At 38.9% G+C, this 24,109-nt stretch overlaps 1 protein-coding gene across 1 annotated transcript; it reads left to right on the top strand.

Annotated features, from left to right (window-relative positions):
- Window positions 1-3,259: 3,259 nt before the first annotated feature.
- Window positions 3,260-21,736, top strand: gch1 (GTP cyclohydrolase 1). Its single transcript, XM_086143965.1, has 6 exons — window positions 3,260-3,718; window positions 12,222-12,331; window positions 15,645-15,700; window positions 17,620-17,651; window positions 17,748-17,832; window positions 18,676-21,736. The coding sequence occupies exons 1-6, from the start codon at window positions 3,355-3,357 to the stop codon at window positions 18,800-18,802; spliced, it is 774 nt and encodes a 257-aa protein (XP_086000091.1). The 5' UTR covers window positions 3,260-3,354; the 3' UTR covers window positions 18,803-21,736.
- Window positions 21,737-24,109: the final 2,373 nt, after the last annotated feature.

Genomic DNA, 24,109 nt, shown 5'->3' with positions numbered 1-24,109 from the left:
TCAAGACACCTGTGCACCCCACAATCTGTCAAAATTGTAGCAGCCAACATGGGTAAAACCAAAGAGCTGTCAAAGGACAGCAGGACTTGGGCCCCACAGACGATCTCTCCTCGTAGAGTATCAATCTCCTCTTTTCGGCTTTTCCCTACAGGGGTCACCACAGCAAGTCAACCTTCTACATCTAACCCTATTCTCTGAATCCTCCTCTCTCACACCAACTACCTTCATATCCTCTCTCACTGCATTTATAAATCTTCTCTTTGGTCTTCCTCTAGACCTCCTGCCTAGCAGCTCCAAATCCAGCATCCGTCTATCCCTCATCTGTACATGACCGAACTATCTCAGGCTTCTCTGACCTTCTCTCCAAAACATCTAACATGTGCTGTTCCTCTGATAGACTCAGTCCTGATCCTATCCATCCAGGTCACTCCCAAAGAGAACCTCAACATCTTCATCTACAACCTCCAGTTCTGCCTCCTGTCTTTTCGTCATTGTAACAGTTTCTAGGCCATACAGCATCGCTGGTCTCACCACTGTCTTGCACACCTTTCCTTTCATTCTGGCTGATAGTCCTCTATCGCATAGTACCCCTGACTCTTTTCTCTACCCATTCCAACTGGCTTGAGCCAGTCTCTTCACCTCTTTTCCACGCTTTTTGGTTCTCTGGACTGTTGACCCCAAGTACCTGAAATCCTCCAACTCCCTGTAGCCTCACCGTTCCACCTGAGTTCCTCTCATTCACACACATACTCTGTCTTGCTTCGATTAGCTTTCATTCCTCTCCTTTTCAGTGCGTACCTCCACCTCTCTAAATGTTCCTCTACCTGTTTTCTGCTCTCACTACAGATCACAATGTCATCTGCAAACATCATGGTCCATGGAGATTCCTGTCCAACCTCATCTGTCAGCCTGTCAATTACCTATGCAAACAAGAAGGGGGTCTGAGGTGATCCCTGGTGGAGTCCCACCTCCACCTTGAACTTCTGTTACCACTACAGCACACCGCACCACTGTCTCCTCACAGCACACGTCCTGCACCAGTCTAACATACTTCTCTGCCATTCCAGATTTCCTCATACAATACCAGAGCTCCTCTCTTGGCACCTGTCATGTACTTTTTCTAGGTCTACAAAAACACAATGCGGCTCCCTCTGACCTTCTATGTACTTCTCTATTACCATTTTAAAGCAAATACTACATCTTGTGGAATATCAGTGATGCTAAGAAAAGTGAAAATCAGCCCAGAACTACACGGGAGGAGCTGGTCAATGACCTGAAGACAGCTGGGACCACCATTTCCAAGGCAACTATCAGTTATACACTGAGACGTAATGGTTTAAAACTCATGCATTGCACAGAAGATTCTCCTGTTCAAGTCAGCCCAGGTCAAGGCCCGTCTGAAGTTTGCCAGGTACCATCTGGATGATCCAGAGGATTCATGGCAGAAGGTTTTGTGGTTAGATGAGACCAAAATAGAACTTTTTGGTCTTGACACTATTCGCTATGTTTGGAGGAAGAAGGAGAATGAGTAACATCCCAATCATACCATATCTACAGTGAAGCATGGGGTTGGAAGCATCATTATCTGGGGGTGTTTTTCAGCACAGGGGCCAGGACGAGTGCACTGTATTAAGGGGAGGATGAACGGGGCCATGCATTGTGAGATATCGGGCAAAAATCTCCGTCCCTCTGTCAGAGCATTGAAGATGGGTCATGGCTGGGTCTTCCAACATTACAATGACCCGAAGCACGGGGCCAGGAAAACCAAGGAGTGGCTCCGTAAGAAGCATTTCAAGGTTCTGGAGTGGCCAAGCCAGTCTCCAGATCTAAATCCAATAGAAACTCTTTGGAGGGAGCTAAAACCCCGTGTTGCTCAGCGACAGCCCCAAAACCTGAGAGATCTGTATGGAGGAGTGGGCCAAAATCCCTGCTGCAGTGTATGCAAACCTAGTGAAGACCTACAGGAACTGTTTGACCTCTGTATTTGTTAACAAGGGCTTCAGTACCAAATAATAGAATTGTTTGACTCAAGGGATCAAATACTTATTTGACCCTGTAATTTACACATACATTGTTGGAAAATCATACAATGTGATTTCCGATTTTTTTTTATGCTGTCCCTCCCAATGGAAATTAAAATTACATTTTTCTGGAAAATCTGACCTACAGTTTTGTTTGAAAGATGGCTTTCATGGCAAAACATATACACGCCTAACAATTGTATCTGACATTGTTAAAACTAGATGGGGTTTTCCTTCATACAAACATAAATGAAATTATCAACACAGAAATCAAACATTTTTAGCAAACAAAAATAGCAACAAAAATGGGAATGTAAAAAGTAATTTTGATTTATATGAAAAATATAAAAACCAAGAAAAGAGGGTTTTCTGCTTCTGAATGGAAATGAATGGACATGACACAAAACTGGGCCATGACTCTTCTCAGTTGCCCCAGTGTTTGCCTTGCAATGACAGATAAAGAAGCATCAGTAAATAAACAAAAAGTGGTTCGCCGTCACATGTAGAGTTATTTATTATACCATTATTATACCTACGGTCAGGTCAATAAGGTATATAAGGAATAAAGTATTTGATTCCCCTGTGGTTTTGCAAATTCTCCCAGTTCTAAATCATGACGGAGTCTAAAATTTTCATCACTGGATCCTTTTTAATCATCATGTTATCATGTTTACTTGTTGGCAGCTGCTCACTACTTTTTTGGAGCTGATATAAGAAGACCAATAAAAGGCTAAAAAAAATTAGTCACTAAGAGAACAGACCCGTGGTTCCCCTCCCTGGACTCCAGTGACTCCATTACCAAGGGGATGGTTGCAAAAAGATAGCACTTCTGAGAAACAACCTTAAAAAAGACAATTTGGGGAAATTGGTGCATGCTTAGGAGTTTCACCACTGGAGACCAGTGTGTCAAAAACTGGAGACGAAATATACACTTTCAATTTTAAAAGACTAAGGAAATAAAAGAAATACAAGTGCAGTCCTTGATAATGATAATGATAATAATGATAGTGTTTTTATAGTAAAAAAAATAGACAGACACACAAGACGAGGAAATGTGTTGAGAGTTAAATAGACATAAATCACAAACATTCTGTTTGCCTGAGTCTGTGTATATCGAATACGATGGGGGGGCCCCCGTACAAGTTAAAGGGGATGTGGCCCCACCCACCGTGACCCGGCCAGCCAATTGGAGCTCTCCCGGGAGAATCAGCCCCTATAAAGCCGGGGATGCTGAGGGCGTGAGGGCAACCCGTGCGCTCAAACTACCGGTAACCGTCCACCCCAGGCAGAGCAGCACCAAGCGACCCGAACGGTGTGACGGAGCGAAAAAGTGATGGAGCCCTCGAAAAGCACTCAGTACGTCGACAAGAAGGAGCCCGGGGACGGCGGCTCCGTTTTGAACGGACACTTTGACGGGCTGGTGAAGTGGCCGGCGGAGCGGGGCGCCGGTCCCCAGGAACAGGGAGCGGAATCCGGCTCCAAGCGCGTGGCGGGCTCGGTGATGGAGAGCTGGAGGGAGGAGCGCACCAGGAGCCTGGAGGACAACGAGATGAGCCTGCCGTCTCTCGCCACGGCCTACACCACTATCCTGAGGGGGCTTGGGGAGGACCCGCAGCGCCAGGGGCTCCTCAAAACTCCCTGGAGGGCCGCCACCGCCATGCAGTTCTTTACCAAGGGCTACCAAGAGAAAATTATCGGTGAGTTTTAAATCCACAAAGCCGCTCAGAGGCATTTGGGATTTGTCCTCCTGCAATCAACAGGTGGAGCCTGACAACAGTGTAAACTCGTCACATCCTATACGATGTGAGGAATGTGAAAAAAAAAGTCTTAAGTCTTATTAACTCCAGATGACACGCCAATTAATTGCTTCTAAGAAAAACTACACACTGACTAAAACTGTTGAACATACCCGGGGATCAGAAGAAGTTCTAGAGCACTGTCTCAGAAAATTAGAATATTGTGATAAAGTTCTTTAGCTTCTGTAATGCAATTAAAAAAATCAAAAATTACTTTTTTATGATGTTCTAATATTTCGAGATAGGATTTTTGAGTTTTCTTTAGATGTAAGCCATTAATCAGCCATATTAAAATAATAAAAGGCTTGCAATATTTCAGTTGATTTTTAATGAATCCAGAGTGTATGGCATTTTTGTTTTTGTAATTGCATTACAGAAGATTAAGAACTTTATCACAATATTCTAATTTTCTGAGACAGTCCTGTATACTGTGACTAAAACATAGACCCCCTGAAAACCCCTGAAATCAAAGATCTAATGTAGATCTAAAGCAACAGGGCACCTAAAGGTTAAAAAATAAACAACTTTTACTATCTGATATGTGGAACAGTTTCAGCTCATTGTATTACAAGTACCAGCAAGTCTGCACGATTTGAAGCTAACATGGCCTGAAATTGAAATATCCTTTATTAATTAAGATTAACAACAAAAAGTAAAGGTGTCATTTTGCTTTTAAGTAGCACCCGATGCATTTCAGAGATGTTTTTACACATCACTCCCATTTTTTTAATAAAAATATTTTCCACCATCTGAAATTAATGAAAATGATCTGGCCATATATGTGTTCTTGATTTCCTTTGTCAAGCAGGCTCTTAAACAAGAGTTAGAGACAGCTCAGTGTTCTCACTCAGGGAGCAGGAACAACGCGTACGTACCGCTACACAAGGACTTCAAAATCAAAAAAAGATCAAAACCCACAATCCAATTTTTTTTGTTGCTTTCACGGTCAATTATGTTCTGCGCACTTTTAAACAGAACGTGCTTTTATCCTAAATGAATGCAGAAATTGGCTATGCTATTTCAACTTTCTTCTCCAAGGACAAAAAACTTACATTCATGGCACATGATTTTCAAAGTGAGTAAGATAGGGACACTGTCTCTACAAATATGCATGTTTATATCCATTCAGTGTGCATAGTGCACATGGGTCAACTTCTCCACACTCCTGATGTGGCTGAACGGCCCCCCCTTCCCTACCCCTTTCCATCATCTGGAGGTAGTTTATGGGCTTGTTTTGTAACAACACATAGAAATGTGGCCGATTGAAGGAAATTTGAGGGGAACCAGAATTCTGACACCTTGGGTCCTCCTCTCCTCTGGCCGGCAGAGGATGGGCAGTGCTGGAGATAAAGATGAAATTCATTTTTTGCTTGTCAGGAGGTGGTGAAGCTCTGGCTCGCTGCTGATTGGCTGCCACTGGAGCCTCCCCTTTCACTTATGTGAAAGCAGAGTAGGAAAAGAATAGTTTTAAGTTTTGGCTGTAAAGATTCGAAGAGTGTCTGGCTCTGTTCAGTTTATGTGTGTGCGTGCCCATGGTGCGTTTGTATTGGTCACGGGTTCCTCACGATATAACCCCTGAAATCCCCTTGTTTACAAGCACATGATCAACAATTGTTATGCTGGAAACAGCTTAAACACAACCTCCGACTCAAACCTGCTGTAGACGTTGGAGTCAGCTGGTACGTGTATAAAACACAAGATCCCTCAGCAGTTTCCTCTGTATTTATACATTTCATGATATCTATCATGTCCACAATAAACTGTTCAGTGTGATATTTGACATTTTAATCATTTGAAATATTCAAATTACTCATGTAGCTCACGATAAACAGCAGTTTAACTTGGGATTTGACTTTGACTTTGACTTAAACAACTCATGACATATTTGCATGTTTTACTTGAACCATTTATTAATTTTGAAATTATGAAATTAATATGCCAAGAAAGGTGAAGAGAATCAGCATCATCTTTGTGGCAACTACAGGATTGTTGATTTATCGGGCTGTCAGCCTCAAATAGTACGCCTGACATTCTTGCTGTAAAGCACACAATCGGACTCAAAGCATATGACTTGAATTATGACATGACTTACGATTTCTTAAGTCCTGGGAAGCATGTATTGACTTGGGCTTGGACTTGACTGTAAATGTTTTAGAATATCTTTCCTCATCTGATGTTTAATCCAGACAGAAGGGGACTCTACACTAATTTCAAGACAAAAATGGCAAGTCAAAGCAGAGAAGTCTAAAGCAAGTCATACGTTTGAAACTATGTTTCAAGTCCCAAATAAGCTAAGTTGTGTTTTTTTTTTTTTTTTTAAAAAAAGCATCATTTTTAAGGCAACACAGAATTGTATTCAACACAAATCTTGATAGACATTAATGAGATTCATTTTGACCTTTCATGACATAATGATTGTTCTGTATTTGGAACTTGGACTGTATTGAGTGTTCCAAGTCATAAAGTGCCGATCCAAGTTGAGTAGAGTCGAGTCAAGTCAAGTCAGATTTTGGTCATATAACGCCAAATCACAACACAGTTCTCTCATGACACTTTCCACATATAGCGGCCATGAACTGAGCTCTTTAAGATGATTTACAGCAACCAGTCATTCACCCATGAACAAGCACTTTGCAAGCAGATCCCGGCTTGATATTGGCGGCCTTTTGCCTGGACTGGCTGAGGAGCAGAGAGACATGGTGACAGAGAAGGACAAGGAAATTTGAAAGCAGGATTGTGGTAGAAACAAAGGGCATTATTAGAGCTGAAAGGGACAGGCACAAATGATCTCACACTGAAATAAAAGAAGCACTAACAGTTACGTGGTAATAGTTTAAATATTCACCAAAATCACAACAATGGTACAAGCCTGTCAAGACCGCTGCAGTGAATCAAGCCCCCTTGGGAACCTCCAAAATGAGAGAACATGAGGACTCGGGCGAAGTCATGAGGTTACAGTCATCCACTGATGAATGACCATAATTGCAGATGGGATTGGAGGAATAGGAGGACCGACAAGTGCATCATGGGATATTTCTCAGCAGATTAGGCCTATGGAGGCATAACTGGAGGCTAACCTAGACCTAACTATAAACTCTCAAAAAAAAAAGGTTTGAAGCAGATAACTAAATAAAGAGTGTCCGCCAGGACAGGTGAAGTAAATGTTATCCCAGTTATCCATCGAGGTGAAAATGACTGAAGGGAAAAAAAGGTTTGACTAAATAGCTGTCAAAGACAGCACCTTGGATTCATCCATCCACAACATGGTGCTGCTGATGTTCACAAGAATGGAACAGTAAAAATGTGAAAATAAACCATCACACAATATTTTGCAATTGAAAAGATATCTGAAGATCATGAAAGGGAATACATTTTCACTGCATTGATTCAATTACATTTACTCGACTAGATAGCATTTAAAAAGTGAAAAACTGATATGTTGAATTTTACCAAAGTAAAGAATTGTTTTTTTATTGAATTCAACCTATTCCCCTTGTACTATCCCTGTTATGGTAATGTGTGTTCCTTTCTTATGTGTATTATATTTCAATCCCTGCTTCAGATGGGCTTGCAGATTACCATTTTTTTCTGTTTTCAATAAAGAAGTCAAACAGTCAGTAATCAATCATTCACATCAAGCAGACATTCACATTTCAGGCCACCACGGACTCCAGAGTCAAAGACAAATCTAGTTTAATCAGATTTAAAAAAAAATATTTATTTGTAAAAGTCTCAAATGCTTTGTCTTGTGAACCAAGAGGTATCATGTAGTTGTTGTAATCCTTTTATAACCTAGGATCACACTGATTGCAAAGAGATGAATCCTGTACTGGGGATTGCCCAAACAAATTTCTACTTTTGAACCCTTCCTCCTGGTTATCATTATACACTTAATATTCTTATACCACCCCATAGACCATACTGCCATCAACCGATAGCTAAAACCACCCTTGCACATCAGAAAGAAGATCCATTGAGTACTTGAATACCTAATTCAATCTTTTGCAGTTTTTCCCTTACAGGGGGCCTTTCTGTGTGGAGTTACATCCAATATCAAAAACATGCAGTAGGTTCATCGATGATGCTAAATTGCACAGACGTGAATGGTTGTTTGTCTAAATGTGGCCCTGTGATCCGCTGGCGACCAATCCAGGGTGTCCCTGCCTCTTCCCCAATAATTTGGAATCAATCATTGGATAATGTTTGATTGATCAGACAACCCCCCAAAGATATTTATGGATAATCTGGCTCAGGAGATTAGTTTTAAAATGTTACGGCCCGTAAACTCACAATACAGTAAGAATTTTAACACTGGGCTATAGTTGATTAATTCATCCAAGGCTGACATAAATTCCCCTCTTTAAAATCTCTAATTTCCTCAGCCTTTCAGGTAAAAGTAGTATTTGTTATGCACTCTAAACAAATAGGGGACAAGAGGTTACTTAAGAGTGTGATGTCTTTCCGCATTGTAAGAAACAGAGGAACACTAACTAAGAGTTAAGTAGCTCTGGCCACCTGCTACATGGACTATTGTCGAGTAATCATTCATTTCTGCTCTTTCAAATAGCAGATGATGTGTTCATGTGTATAAATATAGATGACTTTAAAAGAGAATTATTAGATGTGGTTGTCTAACGTTTCATCTGTTTTTCACTATTCATCGATGAGATCGAAAAAAAAGCGCACATCATTTCAACACAGAGAAAATATCATTGTACACATTGTCGTCCAAAAAAATGTTTTTTTTTAAAGCCTTTTCACCCTTTTTGCCTTGTAGAAGGGAGGATTAACATGCAAAGGTTTTATGTCATAAAAGTGTTTAAAAGAGAGGTGCCCGCTTGCTCTTACCCAACAAAAACCATATGTTAAAAGGACCTACAGCTGATTAACTGGTTGCCTAGTGACAAAACAAAACATAAAAAGGCTTCCTTTTGAAGCCTCTTTCCAAAAGGCTACATGGACCTTGAGGGACTCTTGAGATTCAGTCAATAAATGTAACAGAATGGTTGCAATGGTGGTGGATGTTGAAGGCAGAATGTACAGGAGTGACTCACCCGCAGCCCAGGGTCACCGCGATACATAACAACAGTTTGCGTTAAATCTAAGAGATGATGAATCAAACTGTCATGACTTGATAAGTGTCCTTCTTTCCGTTGCCTCCTTTACCCCCATACACACGCATACGCTTTATATAGTCAAGGTTTATTTACTGAAATTAACCTGTGAAATTTATCCAACATTACAGGATGTCAAAGGTCAGGTTTAGGTTTTGTTTTCTCTAATGGATAAAATCAATGCATTTTTCGAATAAACATTTATTGCGATAAAATTATTACAGTGACTTTTGAGGTGACATTAAATTTAAATAGGTAAATTTACCAATGTTTGTCTGTCATCTTTTTGGTGTAAGAAAATGTAAGGAAATGTAATCAGCATGATATGTCAGCTATCAATATTTGAGTATTTGTGACTTAAAAACCTTGTCTCCTTTTGCAAATGTGTAAAATGTATTTGGAGAAATTCTTATTCCACAGGTCTTGATTAAAAAACTTTCAGAATTGGGTTAACACTATGTTAAAGGGTGAACCTGAAGGTGAAGTTCTTCCAGAGTAGTTTGTCTTCAAGGTTTAATAAGGTTTAATAACAGTTTATCTGGATGCTTCTACAACCGACAAGTACATGGGAATGTTGTACCAGTCTAAATTGAACATCTGTCACCTTGCTGCTTTGAGATATTCTGCACGGTAGATGAGAATGTAATTGCATCTTTTGGAGAGGCCCGGTGTGTCAGGATGTTTGCTCAGTTCCAGGTTGCTCGACAGCTTAATTTCACTTAATTTTGTCTCGCTCCGAGTTTTAGTTTGTCCCCTCATTCATAATGGTTGTGCTCATAGGTAGTGTTTAAACTTCAAAGGGATCAAAATAAACTCTAAAAATGATACCATGAAATAAGAACTAATCATATATTTTTTACATTATATTCAGCATAATAATGAGACAAAATACTAAAAAAATTGCCCTGAATGAGTGGATGAATAATTGTTTGACTTTATATGTGGCCTTGTGATTGACTGGCAACCAGTCCAGGGTGTACCCCGCCTCTCGCCCAATGACAGCTGGGATAGGCACCAGCACCCCCGTGTCCCTGAGTGCAGGATAAGTGGCAGACGATGGATGGATGGTTAATAAGGAGACATTGTATTCTATTTTTATCAAAATATAGTTAAATATGAAAATCATTGACTTTATGTCCTCCAATAAAAAAATAGTTTTATTACTTCCAAATCACTGACATTTTTTTCTTTCAATTGATTTTCTTGGAATATTTGAATTATTTTTAGGGTGTTTTATGGCTTATTTTTTTATTTTGACCTACTTTCACTTTCCACATACTATTTGCTTGATAAGCTTTGCCCGTTCTCTCGCTGCACATCTACGGCTACTTGAAAGGCCAGTGAGCCATTTGAATGCAAACTGTTTTTTAGCCTTTGCTGAAGTCAAGAGCAGAACTACAATGCAACACTCATTGTAAGATAATAAGAGAACATTAATGTGAAATAATTCCAGCAGGTCAAAAGTAATTTTCACTGACATCTCATCCCCTGAAAAACTACCTCTTTGCTTCAAGATGTTCTCAATATGGACAAACAGGATATTGTCGCAAGCTGCGTATTTTTGCTCTTTAGATATGACGAAGTGAGAGTATTACTCAGTCTGCCTTCTTCTTAATACACCAAAATCAGGAAACAGTCAAAGCCCTTTTAACTGGCTATTGACATCATGTGTGGCTTCAATATTAACGAAACTCCAGACCACACAATGCAACATAACAGACATACAACTGAATAACACCACATGACAGCCTCTTTAGAACAATTACAGTCCATATGGTCCATATCCCGTATCCCTCAGTCTTTTCTTTATTTGCATATTTTACCATTTTGGCCAATCAGAGCTACACCAGGGCAACACAATATAAACAGATTTATGTAATCTCTAGATCTTAACACATGTTAATTGGTCATATATGTTGCTGTTAATGATAAATGTAGCTTATAAATATGCCAGAAGGTGAAAACATTCAGTGTCAGACGCAAATGTTGGAACAGGGAAAAACTGGAAGTGTTGTGAAAGTCGGTGAAACACAGGCTACCTTCGGCTCTATTGGTATCAATCCACCCAATAAGCAGTAACAACTTCATGTTCTGTGTTGTTTTGCTGACCTTTTATCCCTGTTTCCCCCCCCTTCTCGCTGACTGATAGCCAGTCAGGAAATTAAAACCTGCCATGGTACGGATGAGAGGCATCTACGTCATCACAGCCAGATAAAGCGTTTTATTGAACTCCTGGTAACCAAAAATGCAATAAGGCAACAACAGGAAGTTGTGTATCCAAGCAGAGCTATAATTAGATGCCGGTGTGTCTCCCTGGCATCAACAATGAAGAGAGAGTAAGGTGAGACCAGATCAAGCAGACAGTCTTTGACACACCTGTCAACAAATACTAACAGGAAGGGTCATTTAAAGTACATAAACAAACAAGTTTGCTGTATTATATTATTGAAAACCAATACAACCAATCTGGTATGACAATACAAAATATAATAGTGAATTTTACTTAAACAAACACAAAAATAGAAATAATTAAAAAAAACTTATTCACACAATGATGGGCTACTTGTTAAGTAATAAAGAGGAACAGAACATGATCCTTATTATTGAATAAATGACATAATACCATTAAAATTCATAGTATAATTTTAAATTTGGTATTTTTCTTCAATATATATGGTTATGTTAATTGTTCTTTATTAATTTAGCGTGGTACAAGAAATGCACTCAGTGTTAATGGTTTATCAAAGTTTAAACTGAAATGTAATTGATAAGTAGACTGGGGGGCTCTTCCAAGTTTTTATAGTTCATATACATATATATATATATATAAACATATTCTATATAAGAATATATTCTATATAAACATATATAGAATAATCTATGACAAATTACTGAAGGGTTGTGGGCTGAGCTAAAACTTATATTATGATAATTATATATATTATGTCATTAAAACTTTTAGTGGAGACAAGATTTTTGTTTTTGGCAATTTGTTAGTATTGTTTGGAGAAAAAGCTAAAAACTATTTCTTTTGTTGATTTCAACATGAAGGTGATATGTAATGATTACATTTGAAGGTCTCAGAAGCATCATCTGACAATTTCAGGACAGTGATCTGGAAATCTGCAAAAAACGGAGAGTAGTGCAAGGAAAAGTTTTCATGACAGTATTGAAAAATGGAACCCTGACTAATATCAGTAGAATTTATGTCAAATGTGATTATATTGTAAAAAGAACATTTGCAGGAGATCACTGCATTGTTTTTTGTTATCTTTGTCGTTTTTTTGTAGATGTGCTGAACGATGCCATCTTTGATGAAGACCACGATGAGATGGTGATCGTCAAAGACATTGACATGTTCTCCATGTGTGAGCATCACCTCGTGCCAATCTTTGGCAGGGTAAGTGCACACAAATACACACACACACACACACACACACACACACACACACACACACACACACACACACACACACACACACACACACACACACACACACCTATCAATCATCATGATGGGCAGTGTGCTCCAAATGACCTAAAATTCAAGAAAAATCCCTTGGTAAGAATTTGTGGTGGCACATTTCATTTCAATTAATTTCCAATTACTGAAATTATATCTGTATGTCCTTCAAACCATTACACACATTTTTGATTTGAGAAATTAAACACAAAGAAATAATGGATGTAGAAGTGTGGAAGGATAAAAGAACAATGGGAAGTAGGAAAATCAGACCACGAAACAGATATTTCTTAGAGCCTACAAAGGGGATGTGTATATTTGATAGTAAGTGCACGTGCATATAAACATGATGCTGCTTCATCGAGAAAGTCACTCCTCTCAGTTTATCTGGCCCACTGGCTCAGAAAAACAGACGACAAGTCAACCAAGATCAGATTATCTGTGCGTCCTGCCTTTTTTCTCAACCGTGCCTTTGACATCATTTCGCTAAGCTTAAGCCTGATTGGCCACTTTCCTTTTCTCTCTGTTTCCCTTATCCCTCCATCTTGGCTTGCAGGTGCATGTCGTTTACAACAATAGTGGTTGGCAGCTGATCCTTTTGCAACGGTGTAAATGGGTTCTGATGACAGAAGTAAATCACATGCCTACCACCTTTCCTCCAAGTGTTTCTGTGTATATGAGTAAGCATCAGGTGGTTGTCAGGCCTCCAAATGCGCATCCTCCCCCAGCCTCTTATCCAGCACCTCTCATCTGTCCGCCTGTCATGTCCCTATGTGACTTGTGAGGTAGTCAGATGCCTCTCCCTCTTCCATTGTCGCTGGGATGGCGTAGTGTTCGACTGCTGTGTGATTGATAAACTGGTTCGGTAGTTTATTGAAGGCTGTAAGTTACTCCGCAATCAGCAGCATGCTCGGGAAACTTCAACATGGGACAGCAAGCGCAAACAATATCAATCACTCACTCTCATATTTTACTTTAATATGAACTTTTTGGGAAAATCACCATGTTTTATCTGTTTTTCTATCAGAAGAAAAATCAATGCCTAGCCTTTCACTAACACAAACCTTTGAATAAATTTGGATTTGCCTGAGCATAATGACTAATAGCGTGCGGGTTTAACAGGCAAACCGATGTGGAAATGAATGAAATACACTTTCCTGCAACTCAAACAATTTTAAAGAAATTCCATGGCTTTTATATTCACACTTAAAGTGCAGTTTAAAACCCACTGAGCTGATGTTTCAACTGCTGAAAATAATCTACCATTAATGCCTCTCGATACTCCACTGCGTCCCAGAATGTGGTTCGAAACTTCCCCTGCTCTGCTGGCCATTCATTAACACGACAACGCCAAAAACAATGCTTGACATTGCAGTTTGTCCCTGGATGAATTGGGTTTTTCACTTTTAGATCATGGTTTCACCCAAAGCAGTTCAAATCCACGCCACCTTGCTGTCCACATTACCTGTGCATCATTAACTGTTTGACTTGACTCTTCTCGCTCCCGTCATATTTCTTCAGCCAAGCCAACGAAAGGTCCGAAAAACCACTATGCTTGACCTGTGGATCACCAAACAACAGACAGAATCAGCAAACAGGCTGGTGAACCCTTCCACATACAGCAAGAGGTCAAAAATCACAACTGAATCGACCACGTAATAAAATCAGGATTATAAATGTTCGGAAATAAAGGTTTACAACTCCTGTTCTTGAATAACTTTTCGATCGGGTTGATAAATCTGTTGGAAATTTAACAAACATTGTTTTCTTATTCAAAACTGTGTTTTGTTCACAGGAAGTAGTTCTAAGTAAGTTCACGAAGGTCTGGGGGCAAATTGGAAGGCAAATCTAAGCGAAAACACAAAGATAACAATCACACAATGTCCACTTGCTCTTCATAATTTTTTCGTCATGGGGCTCCAGCTTCGATGACTCTCCTTATTTTAAAATCTATTTTTACAGTGCACCCCCGTCACTCCCAGCGTGTGCCAGTAAATATGAAAAGCAGATAAGAAAAAATGCAGCCATCACAGTCGGTCTGTTTGATGTCAATATATCAGGCTGCCGCAGCAAGAAGGCAGGGAACGAAATGAGAAACGGAAGGAAAAAGGGAAGAAAAGAGATCTTTGCACGCTTGTTGCTGCTGCCCTTTCTCTCGTCTTGTCAACAAATTGCGTCTGACATTTGAGTGGAGAGCGTATGTGTGTGTGTTTGTGTGTGCGTGTGCGTGTGGCAGAGAATTAGAGCCTCCAGCCATTCACAGCAATGATTCCCGAGCGGATGGCTCCAGCTCCTCCACTCTTGTCTGCAGCCCATCCACCTACTCTGCTCCCATCACCGTTTGATTTTTGATTTCTTTCAAACCTGCGAGGCTCCCCTTTATGTCGAACCCGACTCCTGTCAGTCACCGTACCTTGCTTGAAATGATCTCTAAGCATGTTTTCAGATGAATCTATCCATATTTTCAGACTGATTGTAGTGCTTTTTTACAATTACTGAAACAACCTTGTTCTTATCGGTCCAAAAAAGTAGGGATAATACTGGCTTATTACCTTTCACAGATATAATGCAGTCATCATAAGGCAATATTAATTCTTTTCGGTTCAGTATTATATATGTAATGAGCAATATGTGATCATCACAGCAGCTTTTGAACATTGATATTTAGTTGAACGTAGGCAGAAGATGGGGTACCTGGAAGGACACTGATACAGTGAAATGTAGAAGATACCAACCCCAATCTTGTGTGAGTTTTAAGTCGGTAGGCCCATGCTCAGGTACCTAGAATATGAAAAATATCCATGATTTTTCTACATTGGAAATGTTTACTCGCAAACCTGAGTCTGTATGGGCTCTCAGTGCATACAGGTACAGAAAAATAAAGAGATGTTGACTGATCTCATTCACAATTGTTCTCTGACAGTTGCAAGGTGGGCAAAGTGGGTCTCTCACATGGTGGATTTTTGGAGTATTGCAAGTTTTTTTGTCAGTCTGATCTTAACTTATTACAGAGGTATTACTACTCCTATTACTGCAGTTTGTGAAGATCTTTTTTTAAACAAAGATCTTTATTTAACATTTGTGAGCGGTTGACATTGGGGGTGTGAGTGTAAAATAAGAAGTCATAATTCTTGGTTCACAGTTAGATGATATGAAATGTTTAAGAATATATTATCATCACTGGGTTGTTCACTGATGATCCAATAGTTACTGCCACTATTGAATATGTTAATTTTTTCTTTTTGCGCAGGTTCATATTGGTTACCTTCCCAACAAGCGAGTTCTGGGCCTCAGCAAGCTGGCCAGGTGAAGTTATATGACTGAACTTAAGAGTGTGTGTGTGTGTTCTTACCGTGTATTGTTGAACTGATCAACTCAGATATGTGAGTGGGTTTTCCGTGTGTGTGTGTGTGTGTGTGTGTGTGTGTGCTTGTGCGTGTATGTGTTTAAGCTGATTACTAAAAGTTGTATTGTGTGTGTACTAGTGTAGAATCTGATCCCAGTGACCCCAATACCTTTAGGCTTATTGTCCTAACACCAATTACTAACCTGCATTTTATGCATGCCCGCTCAAACACACACACACACGTACGCACAAACATAGACGTGCACGTGCATGCACACACTTACACACAGTCTTATTCCAATCACTATCAGGATTCAATAATTATAACAGGATAGTTGCACACCCCCTCACTGAACAAAGATCCATTCAGACATGCAGTTTCCACAGAGCTTATGTTAGCTACGGTTAAACGTCACAAACACTGACAATTCAAATCTCTGATATGTTTCCCACTGGACTCAAGGCCTACAGTGAGCTCAAAATTATTTTTGTTTCAACGCTCACAGTGCAGCTCGCCTCTCTGTCTGCAGCCTGTGTGGTTCTGTGACATTTTCTTGGAGGTGGATGAGGTCTTGGATGTCCAAAGTGGTTCGCTCACACAGAAGTGCAGCAGGTTGAAGGGCAAGAGCCCAACGCTCCTGCAGATCTGTTCATTTATCCAGGCCGACCTCATCAGATCACAATGATAAAAAAGAAAATTGATTTTATTTCCTTAGAATCGGGTCAGATCCTCTGAATCATAAAACGGGTTATTGTTTAATCTTCATCATATTATACAGGCTGAGTAAGGGGTGTTCAACTGACAACAAAACTTGAAGGTCCCACAACCAACTAGATTGTTATATATAAAACTTGCTTCCATTATTCACATAATTAATTTGTTATACTAAATTGGGTGCTAAATTTAGATGACAAAACACTGCCCTCCAAAAAATATACTAGGTGGAAAATTAACAAAACAAAACAAAACAAAACAAAAAAAACACCGACTCCCTGAAGAGTTGTTATGTTTAGGTTCCAAAAAGTAACTTTTACACTAAAATGGTCAGTGTTCCAAGACCAACAAATGAAATAATTTCCAAACAATTATGTTTTACTCAATGAGACGGATAATTATTCCTACCCTCATTAACATAGCAATGGAGTCCTGAAAGGTCGTTAAACCTTAATGGCACCATTTACAGCCAATATGAACAAGTTTTGACATTATCTTTTGATTCTCAAAATCAGCAAAGGGCAGCTCATTAATGGGGAGTTAAGGTGTGCGATGTTATTCAAAGCAGGCGTTATATTGCTGCAACTGAAATTATGTTTCTTCATTGGGTTGAACCACTACTCCTTGACCAAATTTACAAATCCAACTCATCAAAACACATCTATGTCCTTTTCTACCTGTCTTGCTGATTCACACAGCCAAAAAAAATTGTTATCCCAACTTGGATTAAATGAAAATAACAGTGCAGTGTGAGCAACATGACCCACTTTCAGTCAGTTTTACATTTACCGTTACCGTAGAAGCCACTTAAGGTAATTTGTTTACATCTGTGCTCTGGGTCTGACCTCTGTGAGATGTCCTAAGCTGTGACACTCAGCGACGCTCAATGATCAGATTTACTCCGTTATAACACATAATTACAAACAGACCCGGGCTGGCAGTGACACGATCGACACAATCCAATAGAAAAGAACTCTTTTTCCTGGTATACCTCTATATGGAATCTCGTGCGGCATCCTGTCACCGTCTGGGTCAGTGAGTTCAAACTCACGGTAACAAAATGAAGATCAAAAAATGTCAAATCCTTTTAACAAGAAAAAAAACATTAAATCTACTGATTTCCAGTTCCTTCATGCCCTCTTTATCTCCTTTCTCTCTTCTTAGGATTGTTGAAATCTATAGCCGCCGACTACAAGGTACCAGAGGAACACATACTTTATGATTTTATTAGAGTTCTTTTCCAGAGATCTTTTTGTGTACCAGTCTCAATCTTTGCCCGTGTTTGTGCACAGTTCAGGAGAGGTTGACCAAACAAATTGCCGTAGCGATCACCGAGGCCCTGCAGCCAACTGGGGTCGGAGTGGTCATCGAAGCAACGTACGTCCACTTTACAAAGTCACCTGGGACAATTCAGTTTTTATTAATTCATTTACAATTTTATTGATTCATTTGTCATTTACGTTTTTATTGATTCATTTGTCTTTTTTTTTTCCTTATTTGTAAAACAAGACATTGTTATATTCTATTGCCTGCTTTCATTTCCTGCTCTGCTATTTTATTTCTTGCTCACTATTATTTAATCTCTTCTCTTCCTTGATTTTTCTTGTCCTCTTTTCCTTTTTAATCTTTTTATTTAAGGTGCTGCTGTCTTTGAATTCCTCCACACTGTGGCTTCTATTCTTTCAAATTTTTATTTTGCATTCTTCATTTTTTTATCTACCAGAAATTGTATCAAATATTTAATTAATATTATATTTAAAAATAATTTTGAATCTAGTTTGCGCCATCTTTCTGTCTCTTGCCTTTTTAAAAAAAAAAAACAAAACAAAAAAACACATATATCTGTTCTGTCTCTGTACTCCCATTTTATTCTATTTTTTTTCTTTATTAAGCTAAATTTAAATTAATGCAACCTTGGTTACTCGCCTAACATGCTTTTCCCTTAGGTCCTTAACATCTTTTATATTATTGCACTTTTAAAATGCTTTTTAAATTGACTATTTCCATTTCTCTAATTTTAAATGGCTTTTATTGCTGTTTTCTTCCATATTGTTCTCTCTAATTAAAACCTATGTTGCATTCACGTGCCTATCCATCTACCCATCATTTCTTTCTTTATGACACTTTAATTCCTCTCTTCTCACTTTTACATTTCTTAATGTTATTCTGTAATTTGTTTTCTTTTTGCATCTTGTTAATTCCTTCCCCTCCTGTCCACAGTCACATGTGCATGGTGATGCGCGGGGTTCAGAAGATGAACAGTAAAACCGTCACCAGCACCATGTTGGGGGTTTTCAGAGAAGACCCCAAAACCCGGGACGAGTTTCTTACACTGATCAGGAGCTGAGAGCGACATACCTCCTCTTCCTCCTCCTGACAGGAGTTACCTCTGCTTGCACGGACCAGCCGACGTGCACTTGTGTGAATGTTTGTGTGTCTGAGTGTGTGTGTGTGTGTGTGTGTGTGTGTGCGTTTTCCATCCCTCAGAAGGCAGTAACAGACTGTTTCCTGTGTTCTCGGTTGATTTCTGTCATCGGATCAGGTGAATGGGTGATGTTTCCTTAGACAGTCACTAAGCCTGGTTGATGACGGCTGTTGACTGATACCGTTTGTTTTCAAACTACAGAGCAGACCTTCATCTTTTGTCTTGTTTACTCAATATCAGACCTCAAACATGGCGAGGACAAAGAAAGGTACAGGAGAAAAGTAGTTCAAACAGAGATATAGTGTGCTCTGAAAATCAATGGGTGAATTTGTCCATACGACCGCGATTAAACATCCCATAACTGGTTTCACACGAAACCAGCTTTAATCCGACCAGTTGCGGGCCGAAAGCTGTGTAAGCAAAATTTCCAGGGAGCTTGTTAGCTCCGAGGGGGAAAAATAATCACTGCATCGCACTTTTGCATATTTTATCATTAGTTAATCGTATTCATACTCCTTCATATATTTGTTTTTTGTCAATCAATGCCGTGATAAGTAGATGTTTTTACTTTTCTGACTAAATAGCATAAATCAATTTCTATATTTATCATATTAACTTTAAACTTAAATTACTTTAAAAAATACTCTATTGCAATGACAGCAAACAATGGCTCAGCCACATCAATAACTCACCATCTTTGATTTAATCACAGTTGATCATTCGGCCGCGTTGCTGTCGTCTCCTGTCACATTATGGGTATTTCGATTGACTGCTGCTTATGATTTTAACGATAAAAGCTGACTTTTACGGGAATTTCGGGGGAGGAAGTTACAGAAAGAACTCAAATTCAATTACTTTTTCAAGCAGTTCAAATTGAACAAATATCAGACATTAGGAAGTAAGCCTGTTGAGTTTATCAACAACTTAATTCTAAAAAAATACAACAAATAATGATAGTAGCAAGCTTCTGTTTGACCTTAACTGAATGTACAATATTGTAACATCACAACAAGGCATGTAGATCATCTACATACATGCCTGGTATAATGTCTATTTACAAGCTCATTAATTCTTTTTAATCTTGTCATTATATGTTATATGTGACCTTTTTGTGCTGTTTAATAATCCAGAAGTGTTTTAAGATGATCATCATAGATTTCCCAGGCTCCATATTCAGACACTACTCTTGCTGCTTACCGAAACGGCTTCCTTCAGAGTTTCAGGGTGAGGTTAAGGCGAGTATTATTTCTCAGTTACACGTTGGATCCCGCCTCTCTGTAGGAATCTCTGTTAGAAACTGATAGTTACAGTCTGAGCCTGTCTCCTGATGAAGATATATAATAATTCCAACCTCGTCTTTATCAAGTAGTTGGATTCCATACAAACACGTGTTAAAACATGATGGCTTGAAAAATATCGAATGATTCTGGAAGATGGAAGAAAAGATGTATGTACAGTCACATGTACTCTACTGTTCATAGTAAAGGTGCAATTTAGAGAAGCAGACATCCAATATTGAGTGTAAAGCTGCAATCATTGATTGTTGCTATAGGTGATTGGAGGACTAGAATGAAACTACTGAAAAAAATGGTTTCAGTCCCAGTTTTGGAAACAACCTATCTAGTCCTTTTCTACTAAAATGTTGGAATGTGGAAATGTATGTGTAAGGGCGGGGTGGGTATCATCCTAAGATTTGCTTTCAGCCAAGTCCTTTTATGGAGACACACACCCATCAGACATGATCGAGCTGAAGACTTCCCGTAATATAAGATTTGCTCACACAGATTGAGAAATTATGACTAAGGGTCACTTCATTATAATAGATCATTCATTTTGGCACTTTCCTGCCAGACTTTGTGAGGCTATGGACTGGGCGCTATAATGCTTTAGAAACATTTTCTACAAAGTATTATGATCTGATTTTCCATTGTCCAGGTGCTTCCCTTAGAATTTCAATGTAGCTCATATCTCCACATCATAAACCTCTTCACAAAATGCAAATACAATCCAAACATGTATTACCAGATATTCATGATTTCACATTATCCATTCATTTAACTGTGTCAAAGCTATAAATCTATAAATTTGGTATTGTACATATTTGAGAATTAAACATTTTCGTGGTTTTAAGAAAAGTAAAATATGGAAAGGTTAATAAAAATAATAATTCTTACATTAACAAGTTATCGGGGGAAAAAAAAGGCTCAACTAAATCTTGGTGAAGATGATAAAGTTCTTGTGGTGGAAGGCACTTTAATATGGGGAATTTACTTGAACGTTTAAAAAATGTATGATTAAAGGAAGATGGACAGCTGTATATCAACAGAATTTAGACTTACTATAAGAAAACAAGCTGCAGGGGGAAATGACATCAGAAGTTTTAACTTGTGATTTTGAAATTATTTGCTGTCATTTGTGGAGGACATGTTTTTATGTGCCAACTCACCTCTCGGAGAAGAAGCAAAAGGTTACCTAGAGCAATTCCATGTAATGCGCCTAGATATAAAATTTAACGATTTAATTTTGAAGAGAGGTGACCAAAATGTGTGTGTTCTTGTCATGCCTGCAACAGTAGAAAACACATTTTGTGCTTTTTTTTTTTTAGTGACCGTGTTTTCTTGTTTAGCTGTTTTTTTTTGCATTAATGCACCAGGGTTTCTTTGGGGATGGTATGACGTTGTGACTGTGTTTGGTAACGAATGGTAGGTGAGTGCTGATAAACTGAATTGTTGTTGTTTTGCGGCCTTGTTGAGAGGGAAGGCCAGTTCTTGGGCCCCTTCAGGATCATTGTCACTTTATGTACTGTGTTTATTTGAAAGAGTTTTTAATCAAAGAAAATAAATCTATGTGACAGCATTTGTGTGCATCTTGGAATTATAGGAAAATACTTTTGCCCCATTAGAAAATGTTAAAAAAAAAATCATCATCTATGCCTGTATGCAAGAAGCCCATGATAGACACTGACAGAAACCAAAGAAAAAGTCTTAAGGTAAAACGCTTTCAAGGTTCCTTGAGACAAAAGTGAAAACTTTAGAGGGCCACAGACCCTTCTAGTGGCTAAAGGCAGAACTGCATACCAGCTGAGATCCAATTATTTGACACCAGAAAATGCTAATGAGAATCAAAACCCAGAACATGATTCAGCAATATATTATTTCTAAATGCATAGAAGACATAAAAGGAGCTGAATCAGTTGAAATATTCTTGCCGTGGCAACTGGACCCGAACTGCTATACCTGAATACTTTTCACCTTCTTCTAATGACCTGTGAGGAGTTTCCAAATATCACCGTCAGGGTTTTGGGCAGGTTTAGGTTTTGGGCAGGTCTGGTCGATCACCAGAAACTAGGTCTACATGGGTCGTTATGCTCATGGGTGTGTCATTGAAACAAAAGAGCAACTTTTATGGAATTACCTGGATTGGAATGTGAAAAGGTAAAGCTAAACAAAGGAGTGAAACCTGTTGGATCACATGAAATAAGGCTCACGTGGAAGTTACCAGGGGTTGGTTCTAGTGGTGAAGCTTTCCTGGTTGTTTAGAGGGTGCAGATGGGCCTGGTCTGTGTGTGCAAGTCCATCTTAGTGTTAAACCCAGTATGGCGTTATATGTTTGTGAAAGTAACCCTTAGACCCCCTTAGATCTAGTTTCTGCTGATCAACTCTTACATTTACATGACAAGCCGCCATAAACTAGACCCGCCCAAAACCCTGGCAGTTATATTTGGAAACTCCCCACAGGGGAACTGAAGAAGCCTCTCGGATCAAGGGCGAAACATCTTCAAATGAAGAAATTCAAGTCCAGTTGCCACGACAAGAGGATTTTGTCAAGAATTCTCCATGATCTGGATGACTGAAAAAACCTCCAGCTGAATCTGATTCAGACGCAAGTTAAAAGTTAGGTGAAAATAAAAAATCTGATAGAATCCCCCTTGAAAAACACATTTGAAGGTCAACCAAATAAGACTCCTAATTTTGTAATGGAAAAATTGTTTTATTTTTTGGTGAATCTTGAACTTTAAAGTTCAGAGTTAGCCCGTTGGTCTAAGCATTTGGGGTCAGTCAGTGAATAAACATGACTCTGGGCCACTGTGTGCAGAGGATGGAGGCCAGAGAAGCCTAGAAGTCTGACAGCAACGTGACTCAGCACTGTGGTACCATCTCACTCATGCAGCTGGTTCTTTATTTCAGTCTGGAGTGGCGTGCAGAGAACATTATGTTCCTCTCCACAGCATCAGCCAGCAAACCATACCTGATCTGCCTGGAAGTGCTTTAGAATTGTCACATAATTCTTTTTTTTCCTTTTGGGTTTTCTGTGTGGCTTGTTTGTTAATGAGTTGACAGAAAACAGAAAACTTATTTTGTGATGGGATTACATGAGGCACAACACCATCAACATTTTGATGAATAAGCCTTTGTGTATTTGTTATAAGCCTTTGTTTCTTTACCACATTATTAGAGTTATTGCGAGTCAGTTTACCATTATTAAGTGAGTGGTCACATGACTTAATCAATATTACATATACATCACAATATGACCACTTTATCAAATTATAGCTTATCGATCACATTTTTTTTTATCCATCAACATGACTGTGCACCAGTGTTATTTGGCCATTTTTTCCCATGAACCTATCTATCTATATGTTATCAAAAGACTTTACCATTAGATAATGTGCATTTAGATGCATTTACACAATAACATGAGTTGCAATTGTTTAAATAATTACTAGGCCGTTCTTATAAGTTTATTGAAGGCGCTATCATTCTACATTATTTCATGAGGCCTGATCAGGCTTTATCAAATTAGCACCTGCCAGAAGCCAAATACATTAGTAATATTACACAAGTTATTGCTCATGACTGAGCTTTTAAATATACTCCTAAATGCAATATCACATGGGGGACTCATGACGGTTTTTCTGTTAATATTCGAAATCCATGGGTCAGATGAGACCCTTGAAGCAATACAGCATGTGCTTGTGATCCTTTGATTATTTAAAACATTTTACCCATTTAGACATTAAACTTGAGTTCAGGAATAAGAGCAATTAAGTGGCTCTTAAAGAGCAACACACCTGGATTATCGTGTTCCCCAACACAGCTTATTTTTTACTCTTGTTTTCAGAATTACTGAAATATGTTTTGGGTGATAAGAATTACTTTGGTTAGATTTAATGGATGCAATTTTAAGGATGAAGATCTCGCAGACCTGATTCTCTTTTAGAAGTTG

Source organism: Fistularia commersonii, chromosome 3, assembly GCF_037954325.1.
Source record: "Fistularia commersonii isolate RoL2024-O1a breed Wild chromosome 3, RoL_Fcom_v1.0, whole genome shotgun sequence".
In the NCBI taxonomy this organism is placed as follows: Eukaryota; Metazoa; Chordata; class Actinopteri; order Syngnathiformes; family Fistulariidae; genus Fistularia; species Fistularia commersonii.
This window is presented reverse-complemented; position numbering and strand designations above follow the sequence as displayed.